Genomic DNA, 26,042 nt, shown 5'->3' on the forward strand with positions numbered 1-26,042 from the left:
CAATTATTTTTCAAGAAATATTAAATAGATTCACATCTTTCTTCAACAAAATTGCAGACTGCACAGATGGTACCTTCCCAAAGTAAAAAGTACTATAGCTTACTAGGGTATATATATTAGACTTAATAGTCACTATGTACAGTAATTGACTTCTATTCATTTTACATCAAATTAAAACTTTGGGTGTCGGATAATTATTTATTAAAAGCTAGACATTTTAAATGAGAATAAGAAAGAAAAGTATGTCTTTGTGCCCCCTTTTCCCAGTTAATGCCCTATCGGTCCCCCTGGCTAAACTTTGCTAGATCCGCCCCTGCACAGTTACCAGCGTCAGCTACGTAGAAAAAGATCCTGGTGTAGAAAGTAATATTAAATAAATTCTAACAACAGCTTATCAAGCTTAAACGTGCTGCTGTTGTTCAGCCGCTGGTTTCCTCTTTCTGGCGCAAAGTGGGCCAAAAACAAACAAGAGAGACGGACTCGGGACAGAAAAGCCGATCAGCTGATTTAAGCAGTTTCACGATTGAAGTAGCAGCGAGAAGAGGCAGTCGCTTGTTAAGCTTAACGTGGGAATGCTTTACAAACATTCAGAGATGGACTTACACACTTGCTTTACTTCTCTCGGGGATAACTTTGTCGGAGATGAAATGCCAGGTTGCTAGCGAAGCTCCACATGCTATCCAGACCACCGACAGGTCCTGCATGACACAGCTGCTCTATCACGTGATGCATACGTTCTGAGGTGAGTTACGGCGTGTTGCAAGTTTTGTGAGGTGCTTTCGTGATATTTAATGGATCGGATTACATTTTTTATTTTTCTCCGATATCCGATCCAGTAATTTAGGTCAGTATCGGACCGATACCGATACGTAATATCGGATCGGTCCATCTCTAGTATTTATACAAGTAGAAATGATAAGCAGGATCAATAGACACGCAGGCTAACTGTAAAAACTTCTCACTTTTAAAGTTTAACATGATGTTTATATCAATTTCTATTAAATATAGGATAATTGATATAAACATCATGTTAAACTTTGAAAGTGAAGGGTTTTATAGTTTGTAGCAGACTGCAGGCTCACGTTAAATTGGATGCCAACAATACGTTTTTGTAATTTGAGTCTTCTTTTGAGGAAACTCTTATTTTAGGGACTGAGGAGATCAGCTGGTGTAGTTTTGAAAGCCAGATGTCTGCCATTCTTGCTTGTATAGCTTCTATAGTATTCAGCTACTTGTTTTATAATGTGTCAAACATTTGTGTGAGCAGAATGTAGCTGATCTATGTCCTGCTTTAAATAAGCAAATTCTTCAATTATATAATCTGTAAACACCATTAAGCAAAGATGTTAATAAACCCCATGTACGAATGCACCGCCACCACTGATGCTGGCTACTGACCTGTGTGCTGGTAAACATCTATTCAGAACCCGTCAATAGTTTCTAAAACGAATTTAAAATCTAACCAAAGAAGCATTTGTGGTTTTGTCTGTGAAGGTTGTTCTCAGTCATCCAGGTCATCGTAGTCAAAGGAGCTTGCAAAGAAAAGCGTCTGGACTTCTTTAAGTTGCTTGAAGACGTTTCACCTCTCATCCGAGAAGCTTCTTCAGTTCTAAGGTCAAATGGACAAAAGGACCCCCTGATGATCCTCTAATCGCGATTAGAGGATCATCAGGGGGTCCTTTTGTCCCTCTGTGGGGGGTTACTCCCACTAGGTTTATATCAGAGACTCTCCACCATTTGACCTTAGAACTGAAGAAGCTTCTCGGATGAGAGGTGAAACGTCTTCAAGTAACTTAAAGAAGTCCAGACGCTTTTCTTTGCAAGCTCCTTTGACCATTTGTGGTTTTAACTTTCTTTTGTGTGTGCACTGCAGTAACAACTTTGTTTACTGACACTGTTCCTCTATAGTGTTCTTGAGCCCTTGTGGTATGTGTGGTGGAGAGAGGTATAGATATTTCTCTGGCTTCTCTGAATCAGTTCTCTGAAACAGTGTGAGCGGTTGCTTCTTATATTTCATTTGTGAATGAATTTTGCATTTGAGGTTCCAGAAACCTGAAGAGTGAGTGGATACTGTCAGCAGCTTGAATTGATGGGGGTTCAGTAGCCTGCAGTGGACTTTCAAGGTGTTTGGAGACTTTTTGTTTTCTTTCATTTTGTTTTTAAATTTTATGTCCCTTTGAGGCACTTTCTTCCTGTGAATGCTGTCCAATAAAATTAAAATATACAAGCCATATATAATCAAGGACTTTTTTGTAGCTCAGAATGAGGGTTTGGGGGGTTTAAGCTATGCCACAATTGGCCCTGATATGGTTAAAACATGGAGTTTGTATTACCATTTTCTCCTGTTATATATGGGTATTTGATATACAAAAACATATTAAGACTTAAAACCACAGGTTAAAAATAATCCTGATGATTTTCTTTTGATGGAAAACTCTTTGGTAGCTACAAACATTTTTATGAGCAGGAAAAAAACAGCGCTTATTCTGGTTTTCTTTTCTTTTGCTCTTTCATATAAGGCTACAAATTCGTAAGTAGCTGCACTGCTTATCTGGAAAAACTGCACACCTTCAGCTGGGCCCATTGCTCAGCTGTGGTATGGAGAGATTGTGTGGGTAGAATTCAATATTCCGTTTCAATTCAAATGTTCTTGTGGTTCCTGTGAACGTTCAGCCATCTGGGTTCAGGTTAATGTAGCCAGTAGCTGCCACCCACATGTTGTTTACCCATCATCCACATGTTAAATTGTTTGGCTGGGCTGAGCTGGGGTTTTTTTAATGCAGAATTGAATTGACTTCTCTTGTGCTTTGAATCTCAAACAACCTTTCAGTTGATGAGGTAAAGACTATAGAAACACACATTATGGTTCATTTGCACCTCTGTGGTTTGCAGTGATGTTGGAATGGTACAGGACTGTATTTGAGTCATCTTAATTTAGCTTGAAGTAATACCAGCCTTATGTTGTTACCAAGGTGATAAAATTGCATGGTTGTACTGTAACAAAATTAGATATCCTACCACTGACAGTCACATATGTGGGTAATATTGTTGGACAAATTCTTATTGAAGCAATGCTGGTGAGTTTTTTAATGATCATACATTAAACACAACCATGTATTGTATAACATATAATAATTACTATATCTCCAGGAATAGTTTTAATTTTGTTGTTGAATTTTCTGGAGATGACAAGGGATTCATTGAGATTGTATAAATTTGATATTATTATAAATATTGTCATTATTACAGCTTGATTCTTGACCTCATCGTGCTCTTCCTCTGCAGGTGAGAGACCCTACAAGTGCACGCACTGTGGCAAGGCTTTCAACCAGAAGGTGGTGCTACAGACTCACATGGTGAGACACACCGGGGAGAAACCTCACCTCTGCATGTTGTGCCCTGCCTCCTTCTCCCAGAAGGGGAACCTGCACTCTCACGTTCAGAGGGTTCATTCTGAGGTAAGAGCACAGTAAAAACACAGTCATGGCTTCAGATGCATGTTTCAAGACTGTGTAATTAATTTGTTTATAAAGATTAGATATGGTCATTAAAGGGGAATTGATGCTATAATGTTTTACATTTCTGAAATCCTGGTATCACATTGTATAGAAATGGTACCAGTTTAATCTCACCTAAAGAAAGGTTTTCCTTGGGTGAAGTCAGCCATTGTTTTTATTAGAAACGGTTAATGAGCTCCTTGTTTTGTTTACTTGCAAGTTCCTTTTTAACTTAGTGAATCGACTTAAATTCAGGAAACTAAAACTACATTTCAAAGTAAAAGTTCTAAGGACTTTAAATGGTTTCGAGTTAAGGACTTCACACAAATTTATGTAAACAGTTAACACCCAAAACATCATGTTCATGAAAAGTTTACCAGCTTTCTACAATTCACTAGCATGTCTTTCAGTTGTACTGTTTCCCCAGATACATATATGTATTTTTTCTTGTACATCTTGTTGAGCCACACACTAAATTGCCAGAACCTCTGTTCACAGCTTGTTATACTCAAAGCACGGTACTTTGTCATATTGTTTGTGTGTCAGGAAGGGCATAAGGTTCCTTGTTTGATTTTTCTCCTTTGTAAACACCTCGCAGAAGCCATTTTTTTGCAGCCTAGCTGATTTATCCTTCCTCGTATTGTCAGGGAGGCTAAATGGGGACCGTCAAGTCTTCCACTTAGTGCTACACTGTGGTTGAGGGGTCAGACGAAGGACACACATCATAGATCTCTCTGGGGACCTAAATTCTCATGTGTGTGGTTGTGTCTGTTTCTCGAATTTATAAACTGAACTAGTTAATGGTTGGATTTAAAGAGGTGGTGGTATCTCCTGGTTTAATGACTACTTCCAGTAATGTGGCTACAAGCTGAACTAACTCAGCTCTGTGGCATAATGATTGTAAAGGTCCCTCAAAGGTCCCTCATCACAATGAGCAGCGCTAGGTGAGCATGAATGATGTGTTGTGCTTGCACACCAAGCCTTAAACTAATTTAGTTCACTTCAGCCAACCTGGCTGCTGAGAGAAATAGGTTTACCTGGGTCTTTTCTGTAGCACACACAGTCTGTACTTTCTTATAGTCAGAAGCAAGGAGGTGTAAAATTCTCATTGTTGCAGTCGGGTTGCTTAAACAATATAAATATAAATCAAGCTTAATTATGCACCTAAAGAAGAGATACAGGAAATTGCTACAAATATGTTAGCACATCCTTCTTTGTTACTGAAGCGGGGGCGTTTTAATTACGGCTCTTTCAACAGATTTTACTGATTAATAAAAAGCTTCACACTTAGGTTAGTGAGCTGTCAGAGATTGGCAATCATATTAAATGGCTGGTTGTGGTCTGTTATTTGGATTGTGAATAAAAAGTGCTTTTGAGAAAAACGTTGCATAACTTTTTTGTCACCGGTTCAATCGGTCAAATGAATTGAAGTGTGTGTTGTCTTACCTGCATACACCATTGTGCATTCCATGATAAAAGATGGTGATTTGGTCAGTTGATTGAACTGGAGAGCCCAACGGCTGGACCCTTTAAATAATGCATCAGTTTTTCACAAGAGTTCTTTAGCTTTGCTTTTGTAGACAGTTTGTTCTTACAATTGGCTGACTTAAAAAAAAGAAAAAGTCAGGGGTTATTCACAAAAGATTTCATGCTTTGGTGCTTACTGAGGAGTCAGGGGAGAAAGTGTTTAATGGCATCCAAAGCCTTTGCTTGACACAGATTGTAGTGCTGAAGCTTTTGGAAAAAACTCATTCTCCTGGGAATCTGTGATTTAAAATCAGCTGCAGAACATTAGTCGTTTCATTGATTGATAAAACACCAATTTACAATATGAGTATCATATTAACCTAATACTAATGAATTTATGGTATTATGATTTGTCTAAAAGTAAAGGACAGAATATTATGCATATGCATATAGGGCTGTTCGATATTGGATGACAACAAACGCTATCGTTTGTTTCGTGGTGTCGTAAAATAAACAGTTTACAGCAATATTTTTTTTCATCGTTTTGATGGTCACTGCAGTGGCTATATTCATTTCTTAAAGTTCTCTCATTCTCTTATATTTAATATAACCACACTACGGACGGACGAGCACCTGTTTTTATGTGTTGTCGTTAGCAACAACGACAGTAAAACCATCGTGTGGCTCCGCTGTCCGCTTGATTGTTTTCCACATAAACCTTTCACAATAAAGCTCAAGATCCTGTTGAGACTTTTCAAAATAAACTGAATCACGTGAACGAGTATGCAGAGAGTTTACGGATGAGAAGCAAAAAAGAGCCGTCAGGTGCTAAAAAATAAACCTTAGACTCAAACTTTGAAAGAAAATGGTGGCCGTTTCGACTTATGTCTAAAAATGTCTAGTTCCCTTTCAGTCGATTCACTCGGTACAACACATAAGTATGGGATATCACGCCCTCGCGTGTCCTGGCTGAAGAAACCTTTATTCACGCCTTTACGGCAGATGACGTGTGATGACACGCGCAAGGCCCCGCCCGCACATATAGCCGCTGCCATCACCGTCATCCCTCAGTTCTTACGCTCTTCACCTCGCTGAGAACACCTCTGCTGAGTTGGGCTAGCTAGCTACTGCTAGTTAGCTCCGTTGTCTGCCAACTTGAACCTAGCTTAACTGCCCCTGTTGGTGTTAGCCTCCACCGCCCAGCTGGTGCGTAGGCTGCCCGCGGAGCGCTATTTTCAAGTTTTTCTTGTGCAGCGTTTCGCTTTGCGTTTTGGGAATGGACTCCAAACCGAAGCGAGCAAAGCAGAAATCTTCTGTTCGCCCCTGTCCTCAGGGATGTGGTTTCTCTTTGCACGACAGCGACCAGCACGATGCCTGCCCTGTCTGCCTGGGGATCGTCCACGCTAGGAGAGCGTTGACGGAGCCCGAAGCTTGTGCGTTTTGTCGCCAGCTCCGACGCTCGACCCTGGAAAGACGGGTGACGTTTGTGGAAAGAGTGCTGGGACGCTCGGCTGTCGCACGGCATGACCCTCTTCTTTCCGAGTCTGGAGCCCCGGCTTCGTCCGAGTCCGACGACGAAAATTTTCAGGTCGATGTCCCCGCGATTAGCTGGGCTGACCACATGGAATACGTTGACGGGTTAGCCGATGACGGACCGGAACCATGCAGGAGCGCTGACGGGCTTCAGCCTGGGTTGAAGCCCGCCAGCGCTCCCCAGGAAGACGATGACGTGCTGGACATCGGCCTGGACATCCATGGTTTGTCGGAGGATGAGCAGGAGAGCTCATTGTCGACCCAATATGCCGCCGCTGCTGCGCCGGTCGGCCACGATGACACCTCTCTTTTCTCCCTGTTTCGCCGTGCCGCTGAGAAGCTGCAGGTGGACTGGCCCTCTCCTCCACCAGCTCGGAAGCCGTCGCGGTTTGCGGGTTTTTTCCTTCCACCGGAGCCCGCAACGGCCAAAAACTGCCCCCCCATGTTCCCAGACTTTCTCTGCGAGCTAACAGCGTCATGGGACAAACCTCTGTCTACCCGCGTCACTGTGCCCGGCTATGGACAGTACATGGAATTGGACGGCGCCGAGGGAGCTGGTTTAGCTAACCCACCCCCTATGGAGCCGTCTCTGGCTGCTTATCTGGCCCCGTCCCATAACCATGGTGTCGGTGGCCCCGCAACTCTGCCGTCCAAGCACTGCAGATTCTCGGCCTCGCAGCTGGAGAAGATTTATCGGGCTCAGGCCGGCACCGCTCGAGCCATGAGCTCCGTCACCATGCTCCAGACGTACCAAGCAATGTGCCTGGCGGAGCTTGGATCGCTGGTTCCGGAGGACAGCCCGCTGTCACCTCTTCTTAACGAGGTTAGAGTCACCACGGATTACATCCTCCGTGCGTCTCGCTGTGCAGCGCTCTCCCTGGGCAGAGGGATGGCTTCGACAGTGGTGGCGCAGAGGCACCTGTGGCTGACCCTCTCCGACGTCCCTGATAGAGACAGAGCTGTGTATCTGGACGCACCAGTGTCTGCGGCTGGGTTATTCGGACATTCACTTGAAGCCATTCAGGCTAGATTCGATCTGAGGAAGAAGCAGACGGAAGCTCTGCGCGACATCATCCCCAGACGCCAGCCCCAGCCCAAGCCCACTGCTAGCTCTCACAGGCCCGCCGCTCCTCTGACAGCTGGCAAGAGACCGGCGCCCACTGCTGGAGTGGGAGGGCCGCCGGCGAGAGCACGTACTCCGGCCCGAGCTCCACGCCAGTCGGCCTGGGGCAAAGGCCCTCCCCCGGGCCCCCGACGGGACCCGACGCCCAGGAGGAAGAAGCCTCAGCCCTCCTAGCTGTGATTGCGAGTGGGGAAGGGATCCGGCAGCAGGGAGACGCTGCTCTTACCCCTCTGTTGCCGCACAAGAGGTGCCGCTTAAGTTCTGTTCAGGTTGTCAGCCCCAGAAGGCGCTGCACTTCCCTATCGCGGTCTCCCAAGCACATAACCCCTGCACACGGTTCAGATGTGTTGAATGTTCAAGCGACCACATCGAGTGTTCCCGCTGTTTTTCATTGTTATGCCCCGGAAAAGGTGCACCCAACAAAATGTATAAATGTACATGTTCCCATGTTGCAATCAATAAAGAGTGTTGTTTACTCTCAAACAATCTCAAATGCTCAACCTGCAGGCGAAATGAGCCAGGTCAGGCAGGGGATGCAGTCCCCTGCAGACACACTGGGGGGCGACGGCGCCCCGCCGTCAGTGCTGCAGGCCAGCCGGCTGGCTGCTCACTTCCCTCAGTGGCGCGCTTGCGCCCCCTCTCCGTGGGTGCTGCAAACCGTTGCCATGGGTTACCGGTTGCAGTTCCGGGTCAAGCCGCCTCGTTTCCAAAGAGTCGTGAACACGATTGTCAACCCCGAGGCAGCCTTGGTACTCAGAGAGGAAATACAGGCGCTATTACAGAAGAGAGCAATACGGGTGGTCCCCGCTTCGGAGACGGACAAAGGTTGGTACAGCCGTTATTTTGTCATTCCGAAGAAAGGGGGAGGGCTTCGTCCCATCCTCGACCTGCGAGTCTTGAACACGTACCTGCGAACGTACAGGTTCAGGATGCTAACACTCAGACAGCTCCTGAGTGCAGTCGGCCCGGGAGATTGGTTTGCGACAATCGATCTAACAGATGCTTATTTTCATGTCGCTATACACCCGAAACACAGGCAGTTTCTGAGGTTTGCATTCGAGGGCGTAGCCTACGAATACCTAGTGCTGCCGTTCGGGCTGTCGCTCGCTCCCCGCACCTTTACGAAATGTGCCGAGGCAGCGCTAGCGCCCCTCAGGAAGAGGGGCATCCGCATCTTGGCCTACCTGGACGACTGGGCTCTCGTGGCTTGCTCCAGAGAACAGGCGGAGACGCAGCTGTCGCGGGTTCTGTCACACATTCAGACACTGGGGTTCTCTGTGAACTTTCAGAAGAGCTCGCTAATCCCAGGTCAACAGATCGCTTTTCTCGGTCTGGAAATATGCTCTCTTTCCAGCCGCGCACGGTTGTCAGAGCACAGAGTGGCCGCGTTTCATCGCTGCCTCGCTCAATTTCAGCTGGGACGCAGACTGCGTTTCCAGACGATATTGCGCTTGTTGGGCATGATGGCATCTATGATCGCCGTAGTGCCGCTTGGGCTGTTGAAAATGAGAGCGTTTCAACGCTGGACTCTCTCTCACCGTTTGTGTGCTTCGCGTCACCTCCGGAGGAGGCTGCCGGTGACTGCGTCTTGCATGCTAGCTCTCCGTCCTTGGAGGGAGCCCGGGCTACTGCACCAGGGCTCTCGGATTGGGAGGGTGTTGTTTCGCAAGGTGGTGTCCACAGATGCTTCCCTAAGTGGGTGGGGAGCGCTGTGCGAGGGTGCGTCAGTGAGAGGGATCTGGTCCGCGGCTCAGCGCCAGCTGCACATCAACCACTTAGAGCTGTTAGCAGTGTTCTTAGCTCTAAAGCGTTTCCGTCCAGTCCTGCAGGGCCAGCATGTCTTAGTCAGGACGGACAATTCAACAGTGGTGTCTTATATAAACAGGCAGGGAGGAACACGCTCTCTTCCCCTGTTGCAGCTGTCTCGCTCTCTGCTGTTATGGTGCAGTGTTCATTTTCTGACTCTAAGAGCCACCCATGTCCCGGGCCACCTGAACCTGGGGCCGGACCTTCTCTCCAGGGGGGGTCCTCTGGTGAGAGAATGGAGGTTACACCCTTCAATAGTGGCTCAGATTTGGGATCTATTTGGCGAGGCGCAAATAGATCTTTTTGCTTCCAGGGTGAATGCTCACTGCCCCCTGTACTTCTCCATAATCGACCACGATGCACCCTTGGGCTTGGACGCGCTAGCGCACCAATGGCCAGACGTGCTCCTGTATGCATTTCCCCCAGTGGAAATGATATCTCCAATTCTGGAGAGGGTGCGTCGGCATTCCCTCTCTCTGATCCTGGTGGCCCCTTGGTGGCCCGCGAAGTCGTGGTATGCAGAAATAATCAGCCTGCTTGCAGCAAGTCCTTGGCAGCTTCCTCTCCGCAGGGATCTCCTCTCTCAGGCGGGGGGGGAAGTGTTTCATCCGCGCCCGGATCTGTGGCACCTTCATGCTTACCTGCTGAGAGGTTAAACTTGGTTGCTAAGGGTCTGCCACCTAGTGTGGTAGCGACGATTCAGAGCGCCAGGGCCTCGTCTACTAGGGGCTTGTACGCTTACAAATGGCGAGCCTTCGAGCGATGGTGCCAGGACCGCCACACTCTCCCATTTCAGTGCTCTATTGTGGATGTTTTAACATTCCTGCAGGAGCTGTTGGATAAAGGCCTTTCGTTTTCGACGATCAAGGTTTATTTAGCGGCTATATCTGCTTGTCATATCGGTTTTGACGGGGTGACACCAGGTGCGCATCCCCTCGCCGTGCGTTTTCTGAAAGGGGTTCGCCGGCTGAGGCCCGTGCTTAAGTCCAGTGTCCCGGCTTGGGACTTGTCTTTGGTGCTGGAGGCCCTTTGTGGCCCTCCGTTTGAACCCGTTGAGTCGGTAGATATGAAACTTCTTTCGTATAAGACCGCATTACTTCTCGCTTTGGCCTCGGCGAAGCGAGTGGGGGACCTTCATGCGCTGTCTGTGCATCCTGCCTGCACACAGTTTTCTCCTGATGGCCGCAAGGTCGTATTGCGTCCGAATGCCGCCTATCTTCCCAAGGTCATGCCTGCATCTTATAGTTCAATGGAGTTTGAGTTGCTGAGCTTTTGCTCCCCTCCTTTTGAATCTGAGGAGCAGAGGAGGGTGCATTCTCTTTGTCCGGTGCGTGCGCTACGCACCTACATTGAGCGCACTCGGGATGTGCGTTTGTGTGACCAGTTGTTTGTCTGCTTCGCTAATCCGAATAGGGGTAGAGCTCTGTCCAGACAGAGGCTGTCCCACTGGATTGTAGAAGCTATCTCGCTGGCATACAGCACCGGAGGTTTTGCGTTGCCCCACGGGGTGGGAGCTCATTCCACCAGGGGGATGGCGACCTCATGGGCTCTTTTTAGAGGGGTGCCTGTGGCTGATATTTGTGCAGCGGCTAATTGGGCGTCGCCGCACACTTTTGTGCGGTTTTATCGGTTGGACGTTACAGCCCCTTCGGTGGCTCATGCTGTCCTTTCTGCTGGGTCTACCACTCACTAAGGATGTGGTGGTCCCGTTCCGGTTCGGTGGCTGCTCTGCGGGGCGTGTATATAGGTCCCATACTTATGTGTTGTACCGAGTGAATCGACTGAAAGGGAACGATTAGTTATGTCTATAACTTCTGTTCCCTGAAGGAGAGGAACGAGGTACAACACAGGGTGGCCCCACTGAGCAGTTGGCTCGGTGAAGAGCGGCTATCGAACTGAGGGATGACGGTGATGGCAGCGGCTATATGTGCGGGCGGGGCCTTGCGCGTGTCATCACACGTCATCTGCCGTAAAGGCGTGAATAAAGGTTTCTTCAGCCAGGACACGCGAGGGCGTGATATCCCATACTTATGTGTTGTACCTCGTTCCTCTCCTTCAGGGAACAGAAGTTATAGACATAACTAATCGTTTCATGCATCGGTTAAAACACTCGACCCCAGGTAAAGGACGCCCGGCTGGAAAAATTTCACGCAAGTCGAGTTGCCCGAGATTCACAGAATTTACAGAAAATATTACATTTTTGTGATTTATGTTGTTGTCAGGGCGATAAATGTCTTATATCGGCATATGAGATTTTGGTCATATCACATAGCCCTATATGCGTATTCATTCACCACAATTTCACACCTTATAAGTTAGACTGATCCACTACAGCCACCTCCAGTTATAGCTGGCTTTTGACTTTTGTGAAATGGGAACGTGAACCTTGAACTCTGTTTAGCTTGCTTTTGCATTCTTGATAAAACAGTTTCTGGCTTTGTGAAAAACTTTATGAAGAACCAATGGCAGCATTACAAATGCCTTCCAAGGATTACTGTCTTAAAACGCATGCTGCTATTTCCTCATTTGATTTATATCAGCTAGTAGGGGATATATACAATGTATATGTAACTTGTACCCTGACACAATTTTCTCAACATTTCCTCTGCTCCAGAATCAACCAGGTAACAAGTACAGTACTGTGCAAAAGTCACGAGCTGCCCCCTTTAAAAAAATAATAATAAATTTTGCGAGGAAAATAGGAAATGGGTACACGTCATTGACCAAGGACTGGACTGAAGAAACTCTCAGAAAGACTTGAGAACTGTTGCTCAGGACTAATTAATCTTTAGGAAGCAAAATATAAAGAAACGACAGGTGGCTCAAGACTTCTGCACAGCACTGTAGTTGAGGTGTAGACTTTTACATTGGAGTTAACAGAATTAGAGGAAAAAAAATACAGATTCTTTCCACTGTGACCTTTAAGGTGAAGGGGGTCAAACTAAAGCACTATATACATACCATCCCTGGATCAGCTCCCCAGTGAATTACATTGAAATATATTTCAATAATAGAAGAGTATGCCCTCCAGTTCTTACACTTTCACTCGGCTTCCTTTTTCATCTTCCACAGACATTTCTGTCATGATTCATTTGTCATTGTGGCCATCTGTACCCTCACCCTTTTTACCAGCTCCCCATATGATCTTCTCTTCTAGTTATTCCCCATCTTTGACAGTCCTTTTCTCCCGCTTCATCACCACCACTACAAGAAAATAACAGTCCTCCTCCTCTGTCCAGCCATCTCTCCCATATGTTCCACACCAGCACAGGCTTGTGAAACAAGCCCATCATCCTGGCACTGATGATACCTTTCTGGGGCTCTTTCATATGCCCCACACTCTTCCAAACATACTTCAAATGCATCCTTTCCAGTGAATACAGACTTGAACCAGCTTCATCTACTTCACCAGTGGTTTACCCTCACAGGAAAAGCAATCAAAAGTTTTTGGTGTCAAGCTCAAAAGACCTATAGATATTTTTTTTTTGTAACTGCATTTAGATTAAATATTAGACTTACCTCATTTCCATATACTGCTGTGTTTTCAGTTATGGAAGTGTTCTTCAGCATTCTACCTACACGTTTGCTCAGTCTCAAGGATTTTACAGCTATAACATACAGACATATGTAGGACGTCTATGTAGAATGTAGACACAAAGCTCCCTCACAGCAAAGTAACACAACATCTGACTGAAATCTGGTCACATTTGTGGTGTACACTTGAGGGATTGAATTTTTAGAAAAGGAAGAAAATTGTAAAAACTAAATGGACAATTTATATTTTACTTCTTTATAAACATCATACTTCATGTCTGACACAGTGACTATATAATGTAGTAGTTAAAAATCTTTTGCCTAACACATGAAAGATCGCTGGTTCTAGCAGCAGAGCAACCATAAGAAGCTTACTTGAGGTCTAAAACAGCTTGAAAGAGTGATTTATAGATTGATGTATGCACTCTTTATGTTCATATGAAAGTAGATTTGACATAGTTATAGATATTGATAGAAGTCTACAGAGTGCAGTTTTACAGTTCTGTGACTCTGTCCATTATAAATAAGCTATATGCAGACATTAGAGCTAATTCTTATATTTTGCAAACTTTTTAATATATTGTATTCTTTAATTTAGTTCAGTCTTTAGTACTGTTCTTATTGACTTGGAGCAACTGTAACCATATCATTTCCTAAGGCAGTGGTTCCCAAACTTTTTTTGCTAGGCCCCCCTTTGTTTTACAAGAAAAATGTTAGCGCCCCCCCGCCACGCAAACACATCCTCCAACCACACGCATCCATATTTTGTTTTCAAACTCCATTGCGGTTTATTTCACACCTCATACATTTAGTAAACAATTAAGCAAATACAATCAAACTGCAATAAAATCTGGTAGTAATAAAATACACTACTAAGTCCACACTTAAATGGGTATTTTTGAAAACGCAGCTGCTTCTATGCGTTTGGGCCTCCGTCCACACGTAAACGACGTTTCAAATCACTGAAAATGGAGATTTTTTAAAACCCTTTTTTTGCGTTTACGTGTGGACGAGGAATACAGAGTTCGTTACGCAACGTCAAAGGTATGTGCCTTTTTCCACGTCACGCTGTGCGCCATGTTATTGTTTACATGAGATGAATTGCAGAATGGCAGATAGAGACAAAATACTGTTACTGTTAATCTGACTATCTTCAGGTTTTACACGCTTATATATACACATGCAGTTACTGTCCCTCCATTTAGAAAGGCAGAGACGTCACGGTGTGATTATTTTAAGTGTAGTTGTTTTTTCCTGTGTAATAATATTCAACATACATTTCTCAAAAAATGCCTCTCTGTGCAAAATGGGTTTAAAAACATAAACAACTGTGGGATACTGTTTGTCTGTGATTTGGACAGGAGGAACAAATTGTGGCAGGATCAGCCTGATATTATTTGTATCCCACTGTAACTTTACTGTGTAAAGAGCTAACATCTCCAAAATGTCAGCAGTAGTTAGTTATTACAAGAAGTGTTTGTGAACTAAAAATCAAGAATGTGGGATACTGTTTGTCCGTGATTTGGAGAGCCCAGCACGTAGTCACTGGGAAAACCAATTCGGCAGGGGAGACCTACCTTGGCACTTGTGCAGGTGAAGCCAAAGGGAAGATACACTTCACCATTTTCTAGTCTTTGGCTTGGAAGGAAGTTGGTTTGGAAACATATTTAGCGATGCTTCATCTCCTGCTTTGCCTTTGTGTGGGAGCCCCGTCGAAAACCTGTCCATTATGCTAGCAGTGTCCAAGCGTTCTTTTTTTAAAAAAAATTTTCATAGACCCCCCTAGGGTCGGGCCCCACACTTTGGGAACCTCTGTCCTAAGGGATTAACAAAGCATTCAGATTCTGATACTGATGATTCTGACACCATGCACTGGTCCTTAGCAACATGCGCTAATCAACATGCTTCAGCTTGAATTTTATTTTGAAGAAGCGTAGAAAGTTGTGCACCGCAAAGTGTGGTGAGTGGGGTCAGCTGTTAGTGAAGATTGCCTCGATTTAAAAAACAGCATGCACAAAGATGCTGTTTGTTCTCGTGATATTAGCCAGCTCTGATCCTCAACTCAAAAGTTCACATGTCGATTGTTTTCTAAGTTAGCAAGTCTGATGTCCGTGGGGAAACTGTGGGTCTGAATGGACAGAAGAGAACCTTCAATGTAAATGTCGATTACGGGTCCATGATAAGACGACCTTGAAGGGAGACTTACCAGTTTTAAAAGTTTTTTTTTATTTTTTTTTATTTAATTTAAAAAGTTTTTAATACAGTATGTAGGATTTTGGAGCTTCATGATCACACCCTGTAGGCTTTTCCCCTGATGTTTAGAGTCAGTTTTACATCTACTTCAGGCACTTCAGCTCCATTATATGCAATGCTCACAGTAATCTAATTGATGTGTGGTTTTATTAGATTACCGCTATCATCATCACAATGATCAAGGGAATTCGAGAAACTAGTACCCAACCTGTGATTCCTAAGGATTCATAAACATATAATTTCATTGTTTATGAGGCAGGTTTACCTCGTGTCCAGTTAAACACTCTGATATATGTGGAAATATTATTATATAGCTAGCTAGCTGTAATGTGCTTTGTGTGTTTGTGTTCTCTTACAGACCAAAGGGGTGCCGCTGTTCCCGTGCATGGACTGCAGCTGTGTATTTAAGAAACTTGGCAGTCTGAACGCCCACATCAGCAAAATGCACATATCCGTGATTGAGGTGCCATCCACCACTTCGGTAAGAGAAGGTTGTGTACCAAACGAGAACATCCGCTGGAAAACATTTCTTTGGTCCAGCATCTGAACAGAGGGTTCTTAAGTGTCCTGTGGTCCTCATGTTTAATGTTAACGAGACACCCTGGAGTTTGTTTCCCAAATTAGTTCATACGTAGGCTGTTTGCTTATACTTCAGAAAATTATGCTGTTTTTCTCTTTTTTTTTTTCCCTGAGGAAAGAAGTAGCTTCCCATAACTCGATTATGATCCAGAATTATTATCACTTTTTCAGTGTGCCAGCAGCAGGAAAAACAAAGTGCAGCACTAAAAAAAAACCTCAGCTGTATTGAATGCAGACAAGTCTAGTTTGATTCACTGTGGTTGGTAGCTTTAGCGAACCCCAGAGGCACTGTTACTGATAATGCTTCTCAAATTGTGGACTTTTATTTCCTTCTTTATCCAAAGATTACTGCACAGGATAAAGGGTTTTAGTTTTTTGTTTTAGTTTGTTTTTTAGTGGTAGATAATGGTTGTGGTTTGTTTTTTTTGCCATTGGTATTTCAATACATCCATGTCACCACTGCTAGAAACTCTAAAAACTTCAATTTTATTGCACTAAAAGAGCAGCACCGTCTTTCAGTTTTGACCTGGTAAAATATTTCCCCCTGCTCTAGAACAATCAAGAACAGCTGCTGCCAAATTTGACCTGGTGTACAATCATACAAAGCAGCATAAAGCCAGTCGTCGCCCTAGTTAGAACGAGAATGGTGTGTTTCCATTATTTGGTTGTTAGCAGGTTATTAATTACAGCCTTCATTATTCAGTGATGATCTACCTGCCATATCTACACTTAAACGAACCTTGTGTTGAGAAGTTGTATCTCCGTGTTAATATGTGCATAAATAATGTGGGCATTAATATTTTATTTAATAATCACCAGTGCTTTGTTTCAAGCTCAACAGAGCCACTAATCAAAGTTAAGTCATCCCACAAATTGTGACCTGTCCCAGCTCTTCGTCACGTTGCTCTGTGTCTTTCTTGGTCCCCTCACCTCTTTTTTTGTCTTTTTTATAGGAGGCTGAAACAACAGGTCAGGCTACAGGGGTGCCAGAAGTTGGCGAGGGAGTGACAGATGTCATCCAGCAACTTCTAGAGCTGTCAGAACAGGTCAGTGGGGAGACAGCCCAGCCCCAGCCCCCAGAGCCAGCTATCACAATGGAAACTGCTATTAACCAGGACATCCTACAGGTGAGTGGCGTGTAATCGCATGATTGTTACAATATAAAAAGCAGTATCCAGTAACAATCTGGACGACAATCCGCAGACCCAGCTTGTACATTACAGACATTAATCTTCACTCAATGAGAATGGACTTAAACTGCAGATAAACATGATATATTCAGACAGAAGTTTTGAACTAAAAAGACTCCTGAGTGATGAATGATATGCTCTGCTTTCATTTGGTGATTGAATGTCAAGATTTTTTCACTGTTCTGCAAACACCATCCATCCAGGAGAGAGGGCAGTTTAACAAATATGCACCAGGAACTTTTAGAGATGAGCATCATCACAGAGTTTAAAACGGCCTCTACTCCCCAGCATGATAAGATATGATTGTCGCTGAACTTTGCTTTGCATCATGGCTTTTTTAATTTTTTATTTTAGTGGCCATATTAAAATTATTAGTACATGAATAATGAGATATTTTTAAATAATCACTTTCAGTGTTTTTCAAAGTTTTAAGCAGCAATCGTGTTTTCGATTTTGCTTTTCCCGGAAATATTCTTTGCACTTTGTTAAAAGAACCTCGTTATTTACTGATGTCCACAGGTCCTGCACTTTAAAGGGTTCTCTTTCAAGTAAAAAAAATCCCTTGATTTGTAATGACATTAGTGTGTGTGTGTGTTTTACTTTTAAAAATGAAATGATTTTGTAAAGACGACTGTAATTTCTAAGTTTACACTACAATCACATCTTGATTGTTCGGTTGATTGCTTCTTTTCAAATCCATTGCTGTGGTTATTTGAAATTGCTTGTGTGTGTGAGGTGTGCATGTATATTAAAGTTGTGGTGGTCCTCTGGTACTACAGCAAGCGCTGGAGAACAGCGGGCTGAGTGTGGTCCAACCCCAGAGTGACGCCCCACCAAGAGAGTCAGAGAACCAAACGACCGATGGCGCTGTTGTGGAAAACAAGAAAGTGCAAAGTACAGACAAACTGAACAGGGAGAAAAAGAGGAGCATTTTTAAGAAACCTATACAAATGCCAGGTAGGAGGGGATATTTTACTCTTTATGAGTTTACCCTTTCAGTGAGATTCATTTAATAAATACTGTTACAGAGATAATTGTTTTTTTTTTTTAAAATAAAATTATGTTCTGCCCTTTCCAGGCTCCATCAGGGAGGAGGATGGCGTTCGCTGGCACGGATGCCCCTACTGCTCCAAGGAGTTTAAGAAGCCCAGTGACCTTGTTCGTCATATACGCATCCACACCCACGAGAAGCCTTTCAAGTGCAAACAGTGCTTCAGAGCTTTTGCTGTCAAGAGCACCCTCACAGCACATATGAAGACGCACACGGGTATCAAGGCCTTCGAGTGTCAGAGCTGTCTGAAGTGCTTCTCCACCTCTGGCAGCATGAAAGTGCACATGCGGCTGCATACAGGTGAGAAGCGGGTCCGCTTTGTGAAGGGGTCACACTTGAAGCCATAGCAACACCAGCACATTTCACTTTATAGAGTCACTCCGTATGTTACATTATTTACTTGTTACTCTAGCATAGTTACTTTAAGCATAAGTTAAAGGAGAAGTGTGTGGGCTCTAAATATGTTTCAGCCGCTGTTATTTAGAATAAATAAGATATGTTGTGGTAAATTATGCAACAAATTGCTCAGGCAGGACCTGCATAAATCTCATGGTGCCACTAAAGCTAGAACCCTCATTTGTATTCATGTATATACTGTATACGCTATATGTGTTTGAGCTACTATGTGCACTGGTGCATTCGTTTTTGTCTCTCTAATTGCTGTGTAGTGTCACTCTGTTAGGTGTTTACTTTAGTGCTGGTTGTGTGTTAGTTCTAAGGTAAAGTTTTGATAAATGTGTTTTCAGACGTATGTCTCCGAAGGCTTCATGCTTTCAAAGTTTTGTGTCTGTTTTGTTTCATACACTGTTACCTGCTAAATGAAGGCTTTTAACCTTATGTAGCCAAAATGAAAGCAAATTACGAGAGCGTATATTTTTATATGTGTTATGTTTTCATGTTGATTTAGTTAATAACTTTAAAACCTCTATCTGAGTTTAGATTTTCATTTTATTTTATTTTTCTGTTGTTGTTTAGAAAAAGTTATTCTCTAAATATAAATTTTCCAAAACATCTATTTTTTTCCCTGACTTGTTTAAGGTGTGAGGCCTTTCCCCTGCCCTCACTGCGACAAGATCTTTCGTACGTCGGGACACAGGAAAACACACATCGCTTCTCACTTCAAAAGCTTGCAGCAGAAGAAGCATAAATTTCCACGGAAAGCAAACAAAGCCAAAGTGTCCAAAAGCAACCTACCGCTACCAGATATCCCCTTGCAGGAACCCATCCTGATCACTGACTTTGGTAAGAGGGCATGGTGACAGGCACACATATTGGGCGATGCTGCATTATTTTCACCACACAGAAGGCTAGCTGTTGTAAGCTCACGTGTTGTTTTTAACAGGTCTCATCCCATCCCAAAACCCCCGCCTGGCTTTTCAACAGTACCTGGATGTTGTGGCCAATGACCGGCCATACAAGTGCCAGTTCTGCAGTAAAGCCTATAAGAAGTCAAGTCACCTTAAACAGCATGTCAGGTAAAGCTTCTATGTAATAGTGATGTTTCAGTGCATAGTCTCAAAGAGCGAGAACACAATGGCTTTTTGAGGGCCAGTGCAAGTGTTTTTTTTCATAATCTGTTGCTACTTGCTAGTTTCTTTTTAGAATACAACACAGGTGAAGAGAATTATGGTCAGGATAACCACGTATGTTGAAGGCTGGAGGTGAGAAGAGCAGAACAGAGGAGGCATCACTGACAATAGATCTGACATTTAACAAGTCAGATACTGAATGACAGGAGGACACCACAGGCCATCAAAAGAGGAGACATCTTTGGTTCTGAAATTAGTTTTTGGCAGGATCCACATTGTCAACCCGTTTTTAATGGTCCTCTAGGGATAAACCTTAAAAGTGGAAATAACCTGCAATTTGAATATTTTTCCCCCAAATAACAAAGTTTAGCAAACGCTTGACTTTTTAGATTTGCGTCTAACACGAAATGATTTCACACTGAAGTCAGCAGAGCAGCGTGTCCCACAAATCCTTTCTTAGCTGATCTTATAATGTTAGTCTACATAATCATATCAGAGAAGTATTAACAAGTGTGTACCGCTCAGCAAGGTTTCATTTTGCTTGTCTTAAGCTCATCTGCAGACAGAAGGAAGGAGAAACAGTGGAACAGATTAGAGGGAGTTGGAGGTTTGTTGACAGACATAATGAATTTGGTGAGAATGAAATAAATGAGATTGAATTCATGCAAGAGAAGAAAGAGAGTGTGAAGGGGAAGTACAGAAGAGTTGAAAAAGAGAAATAGCTATATTCAGCAAACCCACTTCAACCTGTAAATATATATACTCTTAATCCTTTTTCCCCCCAATTTATTTGCTTGTTTTACACCGCACATGGCTGAACTTTATTAACCTTGTTTCAAATGACCCTGTCATTTATGGATGGAGAGCAATAAGTGGTCTAATCACTCAGCTGCTCTGCTCTGTGTATCTCTGTTGAACTTTCTAGCCAATCTTTATGACAGAAATCTAGTCATTTGTCTTTGAGGATAATGATAAATAATGATGCTGCCATGTGTGTAGTGCCTTTTTAATGGCTGGTGCCTCATTATTCTTGTTTTCTGGCAGATTTTGAGTTCTAACTTGTAATGCAAGCTGAGGATCTATGTCTGCCTACCCCTACTGACAGTGCCCTTGAATTACCCATGAAGCTGTACTGATACTTAAAAAATTTAGGGAATTTGATTCAAGTTCACCAAGTAATATATCATCCTGACAGGTCATGCTGGACCATGCATAGTGATTTTCCACCTTGTACTAAGGATATACCAATGAATTCTGTTCCTTAGTATTGGCAGCATTCCTCAAAATCTCATCTACAGCAGTGTGCTAGTACCTTTTAGGCTGCTTGATGTCCCAATACACACTGAACCTGTTTTTGAATGTTGCCAGGTCTCATACAGGAGAAAGGCCCTACAAGTGTGTCCAGTGCAGTCGCAGTTTTGCCTCCTCGGGAGTCCTCAAAGCTCACATCCGAACACATTCGGGGCTAAAGGCATACAGGTGTTGTATGTGCGACACAACGTTCACCACCAGCGGCAGCTTAAGGCGCCACATGACCACTCACAGTGACCTGCGACCTTACATGTGCCCCTACTGCCAGAAGACCTTTAAGTCATCACCTAACTGTAGGAAACACATGAAGACGCACAGGTCTGATTTCTGACAGTCTGCTTTTTCACAGATGGATTGGACTGTTTACAGGGATGTTGTTGTGCTCTGTGAATGTATCAATCAGACTATGTCCTGTCAAACCAGGTATGAACTGGCCCAGCAGCTACAACCCCAGTCAGGAGAAGACCCCCTGGGAGCTGGCACTGTAGCCCATGACATGCAAGTGGAAATAGAGGGTGACACTCTCCAGCAAGCCCCGGCTGAAACAGCAGAGCAGCAGAGCATGCTGGGACTGAGCCAGACAGAGGTTGTAAATGGAGGCCAGCAAGTGACACTGGACGCAAACCTGACTGTACAAGGAGAAGGTAAGAGCAACTGAATTCATGTCATATTATATAATGGAATATGTGCAAGTTGTGAAAGATTCAGTAGAACTCGTGAAAGCTGTAACACTGAAACCTCATTTTGCAGAGAAAGCGTAGCATTAAATTACCAAATTCTTCCAAAAACTCTGTGACTCACCTTCAAGAAAGTTTTCTGAGGTAATCTGTGCGTTGTGTGAGTTAAGTTTCATTGCACTGAAAACTTTCAGTTTTCTTAAACGTGTCAGAGAGCAGAATAACTTCAATGTACCTCCCCATCGTCTCCATCTGTTTGCTCTGTAGACCAACACATATGGTTTCACGCAGTATAGCTCAGCACACAGCCTCCAGAGCTTTAGCACTCCAAGGATAGTAATAGAATGATTAGTAATCCCTCTCTAAGGTCCAGGATCTGGTCCCTTAAAGTAAATTGAAAGTCATCTCCAGAAAGAAGCAGCTCAGCCTAGCTGACATCTGAAAACTCTCTAGATTTAAAATGTACATCATGTAGTCAGGTTCCATAATCTTGACCTCAGCTCTCTATATTTGATAAGACTTCATTAATATACAGAAAGCAAATCTACTTTGCATTTAAAGAAGGTACACTGCTAAAAATAAAGTGTAGCTTACAGTATTTTAATATGATACTTATAAATAAATATTGTCACACATAACACACAGTTATTTTTGTTATTCTAAAAATGTTCTGTGCATGTAACTGTGCATGGTGAGCTGTGTTAGTTAGGGAATCTGCAATGTAACTTGCTTTTTTAACCTCAATTGAAAGTTTAACAGTGGAAATATTGTTCTACTGTTTGTTTCTGTGAGCACTAACTAACTTGTTGCTTTGCATCTCTTTCTTTGTCGTGACAGACTCATATGTGACTACCCAGCATGCTTTGCCTCAGAATATCAGCCAGTTTGAGACACCAGCACTTCCTCAGTCTTCGTTTGACCAGCAAGCTCTAACACAAGGTATAAACATAGCATGTGTGGGCTGTTATGTGACAAAGATAACATGGTATGTTTATTTGCTATATCGTCTGTGCAAAACACAGGTTCACTGTTTCAGAATTCAAGAACCAGTAATATATGAAGAGTAGTAGTAACTCGTGCATAGTACCTTTAGTTATATGCACGCTTTCTGTTATAAGGCTTAACTAACAAAGTGTAGGTATTGGCCATATTAGTTATGAAATCTCTTATTTTGAATTAATACCAAAGGAAATCAGTCACACATAAATAGAATTGGTGGAATAACCCTTACTTCAGCTTCACAAAGGTCCCAAATGACAGAGCGATCGTGGGAGAAAGGAAGACTCTTTACAATTCCCACAACAAACCGAGCAACAGTTAATTTCATCAAACTATATATACCCTCTACCAATGTGTCTGGTATCTCCATATGTCTTTTGAAATCAGTGTGTTCTCAAACACTTTTCTTCTTCTTCTTGCACTAACTCACCATGGCGGCTGACTGCTGTTGCCAGCCAGCTTCCTTTGAGATCAGCATCAAACATCTGTGAGGCAAACTGAACTTTTCAATTCTGTGAGGAGGTTCTCTGGGAGAAGCCCTGTATTTCTTGCTACTTTATATATGTGTTGTTTACAGTAACTACACTGTGGTTGATTGAAGGTTGATTTAAGGTTCACACACTGTTTCTGCTGCACATTTGGTGGCTCTTAAAAGTGTCACATAAAGAATGTGCCCACACTGCCACTTTATTAACGCTACAGTCACACTAGAGAAAACAGTGATTGAGGTCGCGGCGCGAACAAAAACATTGTGATCGGATACTTTAAGGCAGCGGTCCCCAACCTTTTTTCGCCACAGACCAGTTTATGCCCGGCAATATTTTCACGGACCGGCCTTTAAGGTGTCACAGATAAATACAACAAAATAAAACTAGTACCGGTACCGAAAAAAAGAAGATTTATTCATAACACACGTGAAAAGACCCAGAAAAACCGAGTTAACGATCAAAACGATAACAAAATAACGCTGAAAACCGATAAAAACCCTGAAAACTATACATTTCACACCTGAGCCTCAACTCTCGCGGCCCGGTACCAAATGACTCACGGACCGGCCGAGGCCCAGGGGTTGGGGACCGCTGTTTTAGATCATATCAGTGCTTTTTACATGAAAGCAAACATGTACACATCTGCCTTTACATGGTTAAGTAACTTTGTGACATGCTGAAGTTGGATTGGAGATGAGAAATCAGAAATGGAAGAGGAAAAAAATCAAACAATTTATTGTCTTTTTACTGGTGCTCCCCGGGCCTCGGACCAGGGATTGGGGACCGCTGCTCTAAGGAGCTTGGAAAGAAAAGCGTCTGGACTTCTTCAAGTTGCTTGAAGACGTTTCACCTCTCATCCGAGAAGCTTCTTCAGTTCTAGGGTCAAATGGTGGAGAGTCCCAGATTTAAAGCCCGGGGGGGGGTGTACAATGATCTGTTGCTGTCTGCACAAATGCAAATTCACATTAGCTACTTACATTCAGAGTCCAGCCAGGGCATCATAGATTTGGAACATCTGTCTGCTTTTATAAATTAGATTAAATTACTTGCAAACCTTTGCGATTCTGTCCAAGGGTGATTGTAGCCGATCTCCAGATGGGAGACAGACTGCTTTCCTTCAGGCAACCCGTGCAATCGCCTCAAACTGCATGCATGAATGCAAAAACAATTCAAGACAGTCACCTTGTGTTCTTTTAGCCAGTGCAATAATTGCAGAATATTCTTGTAACAGCCTCTAGGGTGTACATCACACAGCATCAGTTCAGCTTTAATTATGTAGCATGGCAACTGTTATCTCAAGGGAAGCTTTACATTGTAATGTAAAGACCTCCCAGTATTATAAAGGTAACCTAGAGGTCCCCAATGAGCAGGCGCTTTGCAGTAGTGAGGGGGAAAAACACTTTTATCAGGAAGAAGTGGGAAAAAAGCAAAGAGAGAAGAAGAGCACAGATAAACAAACAATACCAGCTATAACAATAAAACACCTTTCTGCTGCAGGCTGAAATCCCAGGGGCGGTCTGACACTTTGGAAGACTGATAGTGTTGAGTTCAGCTTTTTTTTTTTTTTTTAAATCAATAAAAGCCATCCTCCCTGATGGCTGATATTGTGCTGTGTAATGCAGATCTTAGACACTTTTTCAGATTTCATAGATTCCTATTATTATTCCTATTATGTTTTTAGTTGAAAAAAAGTGAAACATGTCTTGTGTTTGGGTTTTTTTTTTTTGTTTTTTTCAGGTAGACCCAATATTGCTGTCAGCCAGAGGTTAGATCTTTGGATTTGACTATAAACAAGACTGATTATTCTCGTCTGACTCCATCTAGGCTTCACCATCACTGAAACAAGCTACAATCAGTCCCAGTTCTCCACAGTCCAGCAGCTGCAGGACTCCAGCACCCTGGAGTCTCAGGCCCTTTCATCCAGCTATCACCCTCCAAATCTGCTTCATGTCCCACCTGCTGAGGTGGTAAGTTATGAGTAGCTTTCCTTCTTTCATTTTAAATACATCATTACATTTTCATTAGTGTGCAACCACCTGAAACTAAAAATCGTGTTTTCACTGGGTTCAAATTAGCCCACTGGATCTGATATACAGGGAGTGCAGAATTATTAGGCAAGTTGTATTTTTGAGGAATAATTTTATTATTGAACAACAACCATGTTCTCAATGAACCCAAAAAACTCATTAATATCAAAGCTGAATGTTTTTGGAAGTAGTTTTTAGTTTGTTTTTAGTTTTAGCTATTTTAGGGGGATATCTGTGTGTGCAGGTGACTATTACTGTGCATAATTATTGGGCAACTTAACAAAAAAAAAAATATACACATTTCAATTATTTATTTTTACCAGTGACACCAATATAACATCTCCACATTCACAAATATACATTTCTGACATTCAAAAACAAAACAAAAACAAATCAGCAACCAATATAGCCACCTTTCTTTGCAAGGACACTCAAAAGCCTGCCATCCATGGATTCTGTCAGTGTTTTGATCTGTTCACCATCAACATTGCGTGCAGCAGCAACCACAGCCTCCCAGACACTGTTCAGAGAGGTGTACTGTTTTCCCTCCTTGTATCTCTCTCTATCATGCATATGTTATGCATATACTAGTGTCAGTAACCTCATTTATTCCCTGTCCTTGAAAGTGCACATGTATTTGTATGTGTTTTAAGTTGAGCCAGTATTGATCTTTTTTTTATGCAGACGAATGGGCTTCTTCAGCAGAGCAGTCAAAACGACCTCCAGTTGCCTACAGAGACACAGGAGTACCAGGAAGACTGTGAAGACAACACTAAGAGAGCCTACAGGTGTGTGTGTTTCCATGTACCTATACGACTGTCTTAAGAAATGACTCCCACCTCTTTAGTGTTTAAATTACTATCTTTTAAAAACATCATTAGTTTGAATTACAGCTTCCACACTTCCTTGCCTGTCTGTGCACCCATATTTCTCAAAGGCAGGTTCTGCAGTTTGTCTTTGCTAAATTATTTCAGAAAT

At 43.2% G+C, this 26,042-nt stretch overlaps 1 protein-coding gene across 2 annotated transcripts in view; it reads left to right on the forward strand.

Annotated features, from left to right (window-relative positions):
* znf236 (zinc finger protein 236) overlaps positions 1–26,042 on the forward strand; it is a 60,521-nt gene that overhangs the window by 9,278 nt on the left and 25,201 nt on the right. For both annotated transcript variants that reach the window (XM_026185244.1, XM_026185245.1), the window contains exons 6-17: positions 3,286–3,458; positions 15,572–15,694; positions 16,746–16,919; positions 17,762–17,939; positions 18,061–18,333; positions 19,072–19,275; positions 19,376–19,508; positions 20,931–21,191; positions 21,297–21,517; positions 22,388–22,489; positions 24,862–25,004; positions 25,749–25,852. In XM_026185244.1, the coding sequence (XP_026041029.1) occupies positions 3,286–3,458; positions 15,572–15,694; positions 16,746–16,919; positions 17,762–17,939; positions 18,061–18,333; positions 19,072–19,275; positions 19,376–19,508; positions 20,931–21,191; positions 21,297–21,517; positions 22,388–22,489; positions 24,862–25,004; positions 25,749–25,852 (2,089 nt within the window). The remainder of the gene's footprint in view (positions 1–3,285; positions 3,459–15,571; positions 15,695–16,745; positions 16,920–17,761; positions 17,940–18,060; positions 18,334–19,071; positions 19,276–19,375; positions 19,509–20,930; positions 21,192–21,296; positions 21,518–22,387; positions 22,490–24,861; positions 25,005–25,748; positions 25,853–26,042) is intronic.

This window comes from Astatotilapia calliptera, chromosome 11, assembly GCF_900246225.1.
Source record: "Astatotilapia calliptera chromosome 11, fAstCal1.2, whole genome shotgun sequence".
Lineage (NCBI taxonomy): Eukaryota > Metazoa > Chordata > Actinopteri > Cichliformes > Cichlidae > Astatotilapia > Astatotilapia calliptera.